This window comes from Semicossyphus pulcher, unplaced genomic scaffold (assembly GCF_022749685.1).
Source record: "Semicossyphus pulcher isolate SPU_LCO1_2020_fin unplaced genomic scaffold, fSemPul1.0.p SCAF_15, whole genome shotgun sequence".
In the NCBI taxonomy this organism is placed as follows: Eukaryota; Metazoa; Chordata; class Actinopteri; order Labriformes; family Labridae; genus Semicossyphus; species Semicossyphus pulcher.
The window spans coordinates 21,047,392-21,063,062 of NW_027211659.1; the positions used below are offsets into that span (position 1 = coordinate 21,047,392).

Sequence of the window (15,671 nt, forward strand, 5' to 3'; positions counted from 1 at the left end):
TACACAGTACTGTAGAAAGTCTACACAAACACATTTCTTTCCAATCAACTCTCTCCTGCTTGAACACTGCCCTGTCCTGACTTTTCTTTCTGAAAGTGTTGCCGTTCATTCTGACCCTCTCCCAAACCACATTTTCTATGAACTTTTCACTTTTCTATTATTTTGTTTTTTCCATTCCCTCTTTTTTTTTTTCTCCCATCCAAGCAGCATCAAAGGAGGCATATCATTTGCAATAATGTCAATGTAAAATGAACAGTGTCTCCAGGATAAAACAAACAAAAATCAAACATAAACAAAAAACAGGATTTGCCTTCCTGCAGCTTAATTAGAGACTACTCTGCCCCTATTTTCCTTTCATTCTCTGCCCCTCTCTCTCCCTGCTTTTATTTTCACTCGTGTTTCTCAAGGTTGTTCTGCTTGTTTGTTATTGCTCCGGTCGGCCTGTTATAGTTATTTTAGTTCTTTGTGCTTCATATAGCTCTTTCTCAGTAACTGTATTGCTCCCACTCCTATATCATCTGTATGTCCTTGTGTAGTGTGTTTTTGTTCGCGAGCATGCTTGTCTGATTCTATACATGCTTATGTTATCCTCACTGTTAGTATCTGCCTGTGTGTCCTTGTTTGTTAAAAAGGGTGTGTATTTGTCTATGTGTCAATAATATCGGTGCCTGCTTAATGTGTTTATTTCTGCTGTGTGTGTTGGTGTGTGTGTATGTCAGTGTATTGGTTCAGGGACTGTTGGCCAGTATCAGACATTGTTGTTTTTTTGTGTTTACACAGAATCTGGTAAACAGCTCTGACCTTCAATACACTTTGCTTTTCAAATTCACCTGAGCTATGGCGTCATTTACACACACATTAATGTGCCTGTGTGTGTGTGTGTGTGTGTGTGTGTATTGCTGTGCGTATATGTGAGCACTTTCCAGTATTTTACTCTCCTAATGAACTATTTCACATACTGAATCCATTTTATTTGGCACTGAAGTCGAAATGAAAATGAAGATTTTTTTTCTTGAGCTCTTGCAGAAGAATAAATTGAGTTTAATGATTCTCTACATATGTATTTATGCAGATGTGTTATTTTTGCATTTATGGATCTTTCTCTTTATCTCTTATCCTTCTCTGCATCTCATTCTTTCTGCTGCTATTATTCTTCCTCTCTTTTTTCTTCCTCTCACTTTTTCCCATGCTATGCACTTTGTCTCTGTATTCCCACCCTCTGTCCCTCTCTGGAGAGTTAATATATTTGACAGAGTGAACTAAAAAAACAGTTTTGGTCTAGCTTCAAATATTATGCAATCATCGCCAATTTTGTCATTGAAGTACATTGCATTTTATTTTGTGATGGACACACCCAAAAATATACTACTGAAGATCAGTTTACTCTTCAGGGCTAGTTAAAGACCTGTTCCATTCATGTTTTAAGACGTATAAAATGCTCTGCTTGAAATAATAAACTGTCTGACATGTTTTTTTTTCCTGCAAAATACGTTTAAGTACCTTGTAAAAATCCTCCCAAGGCATCTCTTACTTCTCTCTAATAAAAAATTCTTGAACCTGCATAGTCCCCACCTATGTGCTACATTTCTCCTTTCGTAAAATTACAGCCAAAAAACAAAACGTCTTAGTAGTAGTGATGTTAACGTCAGTAGTGAGTTTGCAAAGATTACGTTGATGGTTACATCGCTGAAGTGGTTGCCATGATGATGGTTGACTGAACAGGCTAACAAGCAGCTAAAGTGAGCACAGTTTACCTGCTACTTAGTGCTAAAAATATATCAATACAATAATACTCGCATTTAACTCACTGAAAAGCTGGAGCTCAGACTTCTTGGACGGCCATAAAGTTCCATAAATCCCACAGAGAGAGATTATTTGTCCAAACTTTGAATGAAAAAATCCCCAAAAGGCTCCAACAACACAAACAGGTGAAGTTAAGCTCAGTGTCTGTGTGTCTGTGTTGACGTCTAGCAGACAGCCAGCAGGATCCACCTGTCAATCAAGTGAGCCAAACCCTATGATTTAAAGTCGAGGTGAAATGAAAAATGTCATTTTAACCCTTTTAGATCACATCCCCGGAAATGTTGTTCATCTATTTGACAATATAGGCCAAAAAAATTACAGAAAATCCATTTCTTCTTATTCTTATATCAAAATCCGATCATTTTTTCTTCTGGTAAAACTAAATTTCACAGTGCTTACATAAGTTAGCACCAAACAATTTCAACCAATCAATCTGCAACATTAAGCCGCAGAGCACCAAGAACGCTCGGTCAGTTAGCTAGCTACTCGCTGTGGAGAACGTCTGTCTACGCCCACTTCTCAACGATCAAATCAAATCCCTCTAATGATATGTCCCGCCTACACGTCCTGTTTCACTCGGAAATACGTCACGATACGGAAGCTAGATACTCTCGAAATGCCGTTTCAGCTCGACTTTAAGGCTTAATATAATTAATACAGTGTGTTACAAAAAAAACGTTTTTTTGTACCAGCCTGTACACATGTTTATTTCTGCCTTACAAATTGTGGCATTTTCCCACCTGCTGTAATGTTATTTCTTGTTTTCGGGAGCCAGCCTCAAGTGGCCACTCAAGGAACTGCAGTTTTTTGCACTTTAGCATTGGCTTCATTTTTCAACTCCAGAGGTTGCTGCTTGTGTAGCACATGAAAAACACCACATGGAGATGTTTACAAGGTTAAAAACTTGATTTTCACTGGAGAGGGTCTTTTGAAGGCCTGTATAAAAAGTGGAATAATGTCTTCTGTGGCTCTGGAGGAGCTTTTCAAGTCTCAGGAATCACCCTGATTATGTCATCATGGTAATTATTAATTAGTAATGTCCTCTAGGATACAGTGATTTTCAATCTTGATCAACATTCAGAATATCTCTATCTTTTGTTCCTTTTAACATGTTCCTTTGACATGTGGGAACTTTGTGTTTTTTAACCAAAAATCTCATCCTGCTTTCTTTAACAGTCATATGCATCACTCACTTAAAATTTTTGCCCTGGAAAATGTAAACACAAAAGGAAAGGATGGGGTCGTATAATAGAGAGTGAGATGATTAGACAGGCGCGGTGAAGACAAATACAGACAAAAGGAAGAAAAAGTTGAGTGTAAAAGAAGAGGATTCATATATCTGCTATTGGAGCAAACTGCTATTGATCTATCTTCCATCTGCTTTTTTCACTTCAAAGACTGAGAAGTCAGTAAGAACAGATGTGTGTGTGTGTGTGTGTGTGTGTGTGTGTGTGCGTGTGTGTGTGTGTGAGGTGAAAGAAGAATAGGTTTTTGACAGTTCAGCTGATTAAGGTGCTGGCAGTGAGGAGGAGGAGGGAGGAAGTTTAGAAAAAAGGCTGAAAACTGAGAGGGAGATAAAATGATTTATGGGAGATCTGAAAGGAGAGATAAATGACAGCCAAAATATCAGATTGCAAGAATGGGACCAGCAGAAAAATAAAACAGGTGATTAGTGTAGCGGGAGAGGGAGAGACAGAGATGAGAGGATGTGATATCTTCAGACGCTGCTGTTTTCCTCTCCAGCTGCAGCATCTTTACTTTCAGTGCCACGTGTGGATGCAAGCACATAAAGGACAAACAATGAAGAGTGTGCAATAATCTCAGCATGAGTTGGTGGCAGCTATGCACTATGAGAAGTGATGACTGTATGTAAATTGTGCTTGGGTGGATTGTGAGTCTGTGTATCAAGTTGTCATAAACTCGTTTATCAAGCAGGCACAGCCATATCGCTGAGCTACATCTGCAGCGACTTGTGCAGAAGAAGAGCAGCTGCCTTGGCTGTGTGCTTCACATCCTATTTTAGTTTCCATATACTTTTCCTTATCCAACTGATTTCCCTTCTACTTCTCTTTTACCCACTCTACTTTTATTTCATAAGACCTTTTGTCTTTGAATCTCTTGAATGAGTTTAGGTTTAACCTACAACATGGGGATTGGTTTATAATATCATTTAAACAGAGTAGTACTATATGTTTGGTTACTCCACCCATATTTGAGCATGAAATCTCAAATGGCAGCAGTGATTACATTTAATTGATGGCATTTCCATCTGTCAGTGATGGCTTTACTCCAGTTTGGGAAAATGTACAGTACCTGCTGAGATTTTTAACAGCTCGTGTTGGTAGGTTTCTGTGGAGTACTCGCCTACTGTTTTTGGATTGGTCAGAATTAGGGCTGTTGTGGTGAAGGAATGAGGATGGCTCAATCGCATGATATGTGGTTATTACCGCCATGTTTTTTTTGTTTTTGCAAATTACTTTATTTATGCTGATTTTAGTGATTTATAAATAAGCTTTATTGTTAGGCTATTATTATGTATATTGTTGCTTTTTAAATGATGAAGATTACACAGTTTTAAAACAAATTAAATACTTGTTCTTTGCTAAATGCAAAACACTAACGCCTCCTTGTCCCCTGACCCCCCCCGTTTGATTTATGACTTAGGAGTGGTACGCAGACATGTAGGTCTGTGAAGCTGTCTAAGGATATAAGTAAGCATATAAGTCCTTCCCGTCCCTCCTGTCACTCACCGTGGTGTAAATTTCTTTATCCTTCATCCTCATAAACTGACAGTCGGCAACTATGAGCTGCCGTGCTTGCATGATGTGGCTCCATGTGGACGTATTGGTGCTGATCGTTTACCTTCTTCCTCCCGCCGCTACGCATACCTGTCTATTTACCGTCCTTCTCGGACATAGGTTCAGTTTTACTTTTTCTTTCACTCTATTGAGAAGTGTCTGCTGCATTCAGGTCCTGCTGTTTACTTTGTGCTGCGACAGCGACCTGTAGGATGTGACGCGTGGCATTTAAGTGAAGGGGGAAAACATCGGTGCTTTACTGCTAATACTGGATAATATTTATATTTATTACGTTTTCACATTTTATTAAGTTTTCAGTTGATTTTTTGAACATGGGGTTTCAAGTAGGCAAGCTACGATATCCAAATAAATAAATAAAAAATGCTGTGTTGATGGTAATGGGGTCCACCCCGCGGTTGGCGTCACATCACCGCGGTCATGCGGTCACCCTGACAGCCCTAGTCAGAATGGATTTATCCTAGTTTTTCCACTGGCTGATGTGTTTAACCCTTTTACAGTATAGCTTAAAACATGGGTTAAAAATATAATCTTCTTTTTTTTCTTTTCTTTTCTTTTTTTTTTTTTAACATCTCAAGCTATTTACAATTCAACTTGCTGCTAACATTAGCTGCTCTTTAGCAGGTGTTTTGGACTGCTGCTGTCTCCAAATTGCACACTTCTCCTGCTAGGCTGCCTTTGACATGATGTGATGACGTGTTTTGGCTGAAGACTTGGGAAATGAACCACTTTCAGACAGCTGAGAGACTGTCCTTTTCCTTTTTTATTTATTTATTTTGGAACAAACTCCTCACTACCGCACTGATATAAACTACTTCCGAAACCATAAATCTAATAAATTGATAAAATCGATTTATTGCCTTGCTCTTTTTACCGGTATCATCACTCAGTTACTTTCTCTATGAACAATACACCATATGGACTTATAATTAATATGATCTGCTGACATTTTGCTCACTTATTGTTGCAGTATCTTTACAGTAAACTGGTGTGAAACTTCTACTTAGCTGTGCTTTGTTTAGTCTAGGGCTGAACAATTTTGAAAAAATATCTAATTGCAATTATCGTAACTTATATTTCGATATGATTTGTGATATTGAAGGGAATGATCATTTTGACATCATTATTATCATTACTCACTTTTTTTGAAATTATTATGTTGTGATTATTGCGGGGATCTGTACCAAACAAAGATACTTGATTATTAGGTCTGTGGATGTAGGTCAGAACATCTCTGCAGCACAATATTTCAATTAAAATGATATTTTGACACACATTTTACCTTTAAGAAATATTGCACCTCCTGTGACTTGAAAATTGCAGTAGGCCAAATTTTAATTAATTGTTCAGCCCTAGTTTAGTTTGTAGAAAGCACAGGGTCCATGCTAGACCATGAGGGGTCAAAGAAAGAGTTATCCTGAGCACTGTAAAAGCAGGAGTCATGTAAACTGAATTGGGAGGGAAATGTGACGTACTATACGTATTTTGGCATAGTAGTGTCTGGTCAAAGCCTTTATATACTATGAGTAGACAGTCGAAAAATTGGTTTGCTTAAGGAGTGGATTGGAAAGTTTAATTGGATTTTTATGTTGTTATTGTCTGTTACCCAAATTAATTAACCTATTGTGGTTCGGACAAGATAACCACTGTCAATTATATAATTTTGATTTGCTTAATTTTATCACCACTTTTCACATTGTTGATGCAGACTGGTTGTCATTTTTGTTTTTCAGTGACCAACGGGAGTTATTCTCACATGGACGAGGACGAGGACGGGGAGCTGTATGGACATGAAACAGAGTTCAGCAGCTCCATCCAACACTCCTATCTACAGGAAAGGTGTGTGTTAGTGTATGTTGTTTTCCTTTCAAAGTTGCAGCACAGTCTTTGCTTATGAAGCATAATCAAATTCAGTGAAGATACCAGGAAAAATTTAATAATGGCAAACATTTTGCTCTCAAGTTATCTCGTTAAGTCAGTCAGATGACAGTTTGTCTTCTCTGTTTATGAACTTTTTTCATCAAGACTCTTATAACTAAATGTTCTACATACATATGTAGATGTTGTTGTCAGACTTGGGGAAAATGTGTTTAAAATAAGATTTTTTAGGTATTCACTTAAAGAGTTTCGTTTAAAGTTGAATAAATGAAAGTGTTTTTCATTAATGGATTCAACATGATTTGTCATTTTGGCTTGTGCTGCCAAATATTTTGTAATATATCGTCTTATAAACAACATTAAGTTCATAACTTTACCGCAGTAAGCCTGTCTCAATAATATGAAGAATGGATGCCAGACGAGCAGTCAGTGTTGAATTTATGAGAAACAATGTCAGAGCTGTTCCAACGACTTTGTTAACACTGACTGTCTGATCATTTTATTCCAGGGAAAACTCTCGCACCTCTTGTCCAGCTCAGCCCCAGTCTCCCACCCAGAGTCAGAACCAGCGGCAGTTCCAGCATGTTAAAGCCTCCAAGAGCATGGACCTGGGTACGACTCAGAACCAGCAGCACACTGGTGGGGAGATTTGTCTGTTTATCAGCTCTGCATGGTGGCTGCATGCATGCTATCCTTAAGATATTAAAATAAACCTGCTGATGCATGGCTAATGCACCAAGGGCATGCTCCTGACAGCCACATGCAGACTGACACCTCTGCAGACATGCACTGCATACTGCACAGATACACATATACTCACAGCTTATTTATACAAGCAGATGGGGATGCAATTATGCCTGTTATGTGATTTCTGCATTTGTGAAAACAGTTTTGGTTTGGTTGTGTTCTGTTTACTAACTTGGATGGGGAGAAAAATGATCTGCCATCAAGACATGGGTTGGTTTGCTTATTTGGCTCATCACAATAACGTGCATGTTTCTGTCTATGCATACATTCAGTATGACATGTAACACAGGGGACATATGTGTTCAATTTTAGATTGAGGCAGTGAACCCCTTCCTGATTTTGAGGACAAGCTCTGACTCTTTTTTTATTTTAAATTTTACTCAACCAAACTACTTCTTCTCATTCTCTCTTAACTCTCATTTGTTTTTCCAAATGTTTGACAGAGGAAATGAGAGCAGGTCACCACTTTCGCAAGTTTTTAATTTAGCTTCATTACGGCCTAGTATGTATTCAAAAACTGCAGCCACTGCTCCTCTGCTTCCCACGTCAGCTTTACCACCTGTTGCTCTCTGATTGCTGATACTCTGAGAAGGTTCTGTGACATTTCAGTAAGTCAGAAATATGTGAATGTGTGCTGGTAAATCTGCACTCATGCATACATCTGTGTAATATGACAGCGGATGGTGCTGAACAACAAAAGCTCATTGTTTTAAATGTCACTTCCCTCAGTCCTCCTCTTCAAACTGGCTCCGCTGTTTGTGTGTGTGTGTGTGTGTGTGTGTGTGTGTGTGTGTCTGAGCGACAATATGACACATAATAGCAGGAGATTATTTGAATAGCACAGACATCCATGCTGTATGAATTACAGACCAATGGTATGCACTGTATGTCTGTACATGGTAAATGGTTTGGACGTATATAGTGTGTTTTCCTGGCCACTCAAAGCACTTTACACACATATTCATGCATTCACTTCACACAGAGGGCACAGCATCCGGATCATGTGGTTCAGCAGCTGACCCAACAACACTCTCAATCCAATGTTGTCCATTCTATCTCTTAAGCTGCAGCCGCTAAATTGGATCACCTGCTTTGTATTGTACACACTGATCTTCACTTAATGTTTGAAACAAACAATTTATTGTTGCTTAAAGGGCCAGTTGCCGATTTTCAACCTTCATGGTATTAAAGGTTCTACCATTATGGTAGGGAAAAAAAGCAATTTGGTTCTGTGCCTTTGGAGGACGCTATCGGCTTCTCCAATGGGCCCTCAAAAACCTCCACCAGACTACGTACAAGGCATTATCTGGCGGAGGCCAGGAAGCTTGCTAAACTACACTTCCTCAGTCAAGTACGCCCCGCCGCCTGCCTCCATCATGTCTCATTCAAAATCGTCAGGTTTGTAATGTTGACTGCACACCCGAAGATTTGTTAGACAATCCACTCTTCATATTTTGGATTCTGTACCGCTCTGAGCCATTGCCTGCAGCGATCAGTGTCCTTGACTGAAAAACGGTAGTACTTCACTCCAGCGTCTCTCACTGGGCCGTTCCTTTCAGAAGGAGGGGTGCAATGCACGCTGGGTGTTTTAGGAATGTAGAATTGGGAAACCATAAGCTGGTTGTGCAACTTTCTCCGCAGCTATGATGCCAATTTCAAATATTATTCCTTCTATCGATTACAGAGTACACCAGCTTTGACTGACAGTGGCTTTTTCCAGGGGCAGATTGCTCCTTTAAATGGCGTAATGTGTTTTCATGCCAAATTATCAAATAAGAACAGCTTACTAACAAGTATCTCTTTCACGCTTTTCTATCGTCATGGCATTAAGATTTAACAAAAATTATGTTTTTTTTATATTAAGGGATAAATCCAGTGTAAAAGGGAGGAGCTTACATATTTGGGCATTAATGATATCCCTATAGACTTGCCTGAAATCCTTTGGACAAAAGTTTCCTCACAGATCGCAAACCAAATCAAGTATGCTGCAGCTAAGAATGTGGACACAATTTCAGACCTGAAGGTAAAAGTTCACAAAGCTAATTTTGTTTTTATGTTTGTGATGACAGTTTAATTTAAAAACCATGGCAAGTTCTCAGAGGGTGTTAGGGGTTGTGTACAATGTTGTAAGTTTTGACAGAACAGGGGCAATGTCTTAGAAACAAAATATAGTGCATCAATAACAAGAGACACTTCAGAATTAGGTTTATTTACCAAGTATGTGTGCACATACAAGTGCTTTGACCCTGATATTAAGCCTGCTGTCCTTCTATAATCACTACATACAATTAACTATAAGCAGGGGTGAGATAATATAATCGGCCAAGTTGAGCATAGATTAGCAATTTTTTTCCTGTGTCAGCATATGCCTTTGCGTAACCATATGGAAATCAAATTATGCTCATTAGTATTATATGGAAATGCTTCCAGTAAGTTTTTGAAAATCATCTTAGCTCTAGAGGGAGACATGAGTTTCTGTCATGTGTAGTCCTCAGAAAGGGAATAATTAGGGGGGTTATTATTCTGTATCGAAGTTTAACTTGTTCACTTGTTATTATTATTGCTTTATGTTTGTGTCTTTCTTTGCAATTTACCCGTCTAACTGTCTGTCTTTCCAGTTTTATGATACAATGGGACACGATTTAATTCAAAGATACGATATGATATAATGCGGTACAATACAATATTGTTGTACATTATATGATCAGATATTTGTGTTTTATCACCTCTAAATGGGTATTGCTGAAAAACCACAGAACTACTTCATTAGGAGAGGATACATGTAGCTCCAACTAGGGGTGCAAACGAATATTTGGGTAAACGAGTACTCTGTAAATAAATCATAATCAGTTACAAAAAAATGTAATCGATAAGAAAGTTTTGTAGTCCTATATTTTTTCTAAATTTTATCCAAGTAAGTCCCCCGTGTAATGTAAGCCTATAATTGTTATTTAAAGCTCCTGTGAGAAGTTTTTCACTGGTTATGAAACAGACTGAAATTAATTCTGATGCCTCTGTATGATGTAACAAAGGTTTTTAACTGTTTCATTCTTATTATCAGTTAATGGTTGAACAGTTAATTATTAACATCCCTACTCCATATTCCATTGCACAACTTTTGTAGACTGGACCGCAGGGGAAAAAAACTAAAGAAAAAAAACAAACTACAAAGCGAGTACTTCAGTAATCGTTTAAGCATGGGACGAGTAATCGGTTAGAGAAAATGAATTTCTGCATCCCTAGCTCCAACAACTATAAAATTGTCCACAGATTATCCTTTTTTTCTGTCCTGATTGTCTTTTTGGACGACAGAAACAGGACTGTGTTGGGCCGTTTTTTGTTTTAGAAATGCTTTTGTAGTTTTTACTCCTTTAGCTAAACAAGGAAAATCTTTGCTTTTGTTCCTAAACAATGTGGCATTCAATGGCTTAAAATGCTGTGTCATTCAACTGCTGATACAACTATTTAATATCATCAGTGTCACAAATGTGCTTTGTTTTAACAAAATGTAATAACTGCACAGTTTGGGTAAGAGTCCATGCTGTGTTTGTGCGGTTGTGTTTGTGTGTGTATTTGTTTAAGAAAAAAAGAGAGAAAGCATTCTCAGCATTAATTTGGTGGGTCAGTTACATAATGTCATTTTTATTTAATTTGTCCTGATTTCATTTTCCAACAAAGCCATTCAGAAAAATATAATAAATAAATAATAATAAGATTAATTAAAGATTGTTTCCACATAAACATCCTCCCCGGCTCTCACTGCCGGCTTCTCTCTGTCCTGTATCTCTCTCTGCGTTTGCCTTTCTGTCTTCTTTATTCTTACTTTAATTCAGGCTACGTTCACCGCAAACATGAACAGAACATCAATTCTCAAAATAAGTTCAAGATTAGATTATTTAGGTAGTGTGAAATCTGAATAAACTAGATGCAAGTACATTTTTAAATCCAATCCTTGTGACACCCTTTGTGTGTGTGTTTGTGTGTGTGCACACGCGTCTACATGGTCATGTCTTTCTGAGACTCCCTCCCTAATAAGACGCCTCTGTGTGCGTCACACACGTGGCATTTAAAGTTCTGCTGAAGTAGGCATACACACGCACACACAGTGATCCACTAACTACCAGGCTGCTGAGGCAGTCATGTTGATTCACCGCAGACAGATGCCGTCAGACACACACACACACACACACACACGCAGCTAGTATTACACTTTAGGCTTGGTTTTCATTAGAGAAGTATTTGCTGTGAGAAGCCATGTTACTGCTCGGTTTTTGTGGTCTGAGCCTGTATGTGTGTGTATTTAAATGGTGCTACCAGTCAATGTGTTCCTTGTTTGCATTGGGCTGCTTTGTGGCGTTAGGAAGGAGGGAGAGAAATAATAAAGAATGGGGAAAGTGAAAGGAGGAAAAATGCAAGGATGGAGAGAATGGTGATCAAAGGAGGGAAAGAGGGAGGAGAACACCGCTGGATGAAAGCATTGTAACTGAAGTAAAAAGAAAAAAATGTTATGAGAAGACAAGTAAGGGTAAAGGGCAGAAGGTGAAGGGGTAGCTGCAAAAAGAGAGGAGGGGAATATGAGACTGAAGGAGAGAAGGGAGTGTAAATGACAAATGAAGTGAGAGAGATGGGAGGAAGTAAAATGACTTCAGTAGCAGTGAGCCTGACTAAACATCACAGGGAAAAAGAGCGGCTCTAGGCCGCCTTGCAAAACAAGACATAAAGAATAATAGAGAAGAATGTAGAGAGAAATAAATGCAGGAAAGAGGGCTGAACAGAGACATCGAATAACATTAAAGAGGTTTCTAAAGAATGTGTTATGTCGACAAGAGTTTGACTTTTGCCACGCCAAGCACAACAAATTTAAAATGCAGAAGTCGAGTGAAGGAATAAATCTATACAGCAATGTAAAGTGTTTTTGTACTGTGTGTGTATTAACATGTGTTTCTTTTGTTTCAGTGGCAGATGAGAGCAATGTCGGAGCCCTGGTTGGAAGCCCTGCAGGTAAGGCCAAGACAGTCTGCTTGAGAGCAAAATGTTTGCTGCTGTTTAGTTTTTCCTGGTAGTTAATTTTCTCATATTATATGACTGTGGGCTGCAACTTGGGGAAAAAAGCAGCTTACACATGCATGGGATTCATCATGGACATAGGACGACACTAAAGCAACCTCAATTTCTTTTAATCCTGTGTTTTCCAAGGAATGTAGGAACCCAAGCAAAGAATTAAAAATAGCAAGGACTGAAAAAAAGAGAAAATATAAACCAATAATTCTACAAAAATAAGTACAAAGGAAATAGTTCCAATGGCCCTGGAAAATGTAAGTAAGACAGTAAAGGGGGGCTGTACACTTGAGGCTCAATCAGAGCAAATCTTTAGATGAATAAAGATAACGTCTGTGTCAAACATATGGACTAAACGCTAATCAGAATTAATTGCGTCATGTGAATACCCTACTCATTTACGATGTGCTGTTACAGTGAGAAGAAACAACAGGTTATCCCTCCTCCATCTGGTATTAAAGTGGCAGTGAGCAACGTTCCGCCTCTGTATTACTCTGCTACACCAAACATGCACGCACACTTTGCAACTGTTGTGTGCCGTGCAGCCGTTGCGTGGTGCGTCTCTCTGCAGCACCGAGGCAAGGACAGAGAGAGAGGAGAGATGCTATTTATTTTTTTAAAAATTACACTTTACTGCTGGCAAAATGTTCAAATACTACTAAAGTTATCATTATAGTTATGACTCTTGGTGTGGACCACCTTTGTACTTCTAGGTGTTGGAGCTCAGTGCTACCGTTAGCTGTCAAGAAGGAACAGGGCAACCTCTACATCGCTCTTCAGCCCCTTACACTCCCACTCTTTTGATCCCTCTTTTTATTTAGGGCTCTCTTTGTAGCTTTTTTTCTCCTCCAAGGTTGTCCTTCTTTTTGCTTCTTCTTTTTGCTTCTTTTATGCAGTTGTAGGCAAAGGAGGTACAGGAAATTTACAGCAAGTATCCCTAGCTCCTGACTGACACAACCTCTGCGTGTGTGCTGCTGACACAAGAAATGTTGTAGCCGGATGATGCTAGTTTGTACAGCATAGTCCAAAGTCAATACAAAGGGCGGGCACTTACACAGATCAGCAATCGACATCATTTCAATTTAATATTGGGGAAATGCAATGACCAAAATGTGTTATTTTAACCAAATACTTATGAAATAATGTTGCCTTCTGTAGCTTTATTTTCTTTTGTTTCAGATCCCACATCTTCACTCTATGTTTAACCCCACTATATATCATGGTCCCCCTATTATCATCCCTCGCTCAGGTTTAATTTACATGCCACTTCACCTCTCCTCTTGCACACTGCCTCTTCTGTCTCCTATACTATTCACAACTCTCTACCTTCATTGAGAAATACCTCCTTCATTTGGCTGCTGAAGTGCAGATGAAAGTAGGAATTGGAGGACTGGAGAGCGAAGAGAAAGGCGTCACTGTGACCACTTCTTAAAGACATGCATGTTCTGAAGAGTAAGAGTGAGAGAGATTGAACGAGAGAGGACACCCTCGACTGAAAGGAAAGAGAGGAAAACAAATGACTGATGCTTCAAAAACGTCCACCTTAGTAGCCTGCGCATACTACTTTTTAAAACTTTGATGTCAAACTTTTCCTTTTCGCTTTGCCTTGAAGTCGCCACCATTTCATTTGTAGCTACTTGAATATAAGAGCACTCTACTTCATACCACCATATATGTTTCTGTCGTGCTGTCTGCCACTTTATTGACGTCAATCAGTCCAGCCTTTTTCCACATTGCGCTCTGCCTCAGTTTTATACATGGCACTATTGACTTTTATGTTCAGTGCCCATACTATTTCTAAAGGGAGCATAAAAGACGAGATATGGAAAGAATGCAATGCAGAGTAATAACATTTTACTAAAGTGGAACCCTAATAAAACAAAAAAAACCTTCTCTTTTAAAACAAAAAGATAGAGATACCATATATAGCATTTTCCTGCTGAGTTTTCCCATCTTTTATTTGAAGCTTAAGTACACCTGTAGTCCAGGAAGCATCCTGTATGAGCCAGAACACGGGACAGAGGTTGAATGTGTCCTGGACAAGATATAGTGATGTTAAAATGAAGGGGAACATCTTGTACAGGGAAAGGTTTACTTTGAAGGGATTCAAATGGTAAATATTGAAAGGCAAGGCTTTGTGTGACGGAAATACTGTAGTGCTATAGTTGCATAATCTTGTAGATTTCCAAAACAAAGCTGTGGAGTGTAAGCATATTGAATCAGAACATCTGTTTATCTTTTTAATAACTATGACGACACTTGCATGGCCCAGTTCACTGTCAGAAGACTGAATAATGGAAAGACCTTGAATAACTGAGTTGATTAAGTATAAAACGAAATCAGCCTCAGACTGTCTTTCTATTCCAACATCTGGATAACAGATTGTATTTCATTGATAAAACTAAGTGAATGATACTTAGAAGCTTTGGAAAGATGGTGGGTAATTTTGGATTAACAGCTAAACAAATGTAGTACGTCCTTGGTTACTACATATTGATACAGGAACTCTCGAAAAGACTTGGCCACAAGAAAATAAATAATGCAGGAATCGAATTGATATTGGACTGTATTGTCTCAGTGTTGCAATTACCCTGACAAAATCATTCAAATAACCCAAATTTACCAAAGTTCTACTATAAAACTGGAGATTCAGTGCACACAAGTGTTGTTAATCCAGCCTTGTCACGCAGGAAAACAGGTAATTTGCTACATGACTACATTTTCTTCAATTTGTTCTCCTTAATTGTGCTGCACTGTGGGCTACACCTTGTTTTTCATCTGCCTATCCAATACAATACTGCAGGACAAGAATATTCTCTAAGATTTCCCTTGTTTTATAACTCTATTTTTATTGACTGAAATATCGGACAGGGATGAACAACATGGCAATTCAAGCACATTTATACCAGTGACTGTAATAGGAGACTGTGCAGTAGAGATTGGCGGGTGGAGCGGCTGCTGTGCTTTGTGTTGGTCTGAGGTTAACGTTCATATATATTGAAACTTCAATGAATGTAGTGATTGTTTTAGTTACGTTTCCTCTCCCGATCATCCTCCACTCTGCTAATCCAGAACAGATCGGCTGCAGGAGTCGTATTGGTCAAAAGAGCTGTCAATCATCCTTTTTACAGCATCAAATAACTAATTAAAAATAAACCAGTCGGAAAACACTTGGACGTAAATCAGCATGATAATAACTTACTATAATGACAGAAACCATGTGTGAGAAAAATGTATTTGACGTGTATTTTGATTTTATAGTTGCATACATGTCCCATCTGTTAACATGGAGGAGGCGGGCTTTATGACCTATACTGCAGCCAGTCAGCAGGGGGCGCTTGAAATGTTTCAGCTTCACTTTTAGGGAGC

General features: G+C 38.7%; 1 protein-coding gene across 4 annotated transcripts in view; it reads left to right on the forward strand.

Moving 5' to 3' along the window:
• pard3bb (par-3 family cell polarity regulator beta b) overlaps positions 1–15,671 on the forward strand; it is a 235,392-nt gene that overhangs the window by 103,825 nt on the left and 115,896 nt on the right. For 3 of the 4 annotated variants that reach the window (XM_069662799.1, XM_069662800.1, XM_069662802.1), the window contains exons 15-17: positions 6,353–6,458; positions 7,006–7,136; positions 12,201–12,245. In XM_069662799.1, the coding sequence (XP_069518900.1) occupies positions 6,353–6,458; positions 7,006–7,136; positions 12,201–12,245 (282 nt within the window). The remainder of the gene's footprint in view (positions 1–6,352; positions 6,459–7,005; positions 7,137–12,200; positions 12,246–15,671) is intronic. The other variant, XM_069662801.1, reaches the window with a different exon arrangement.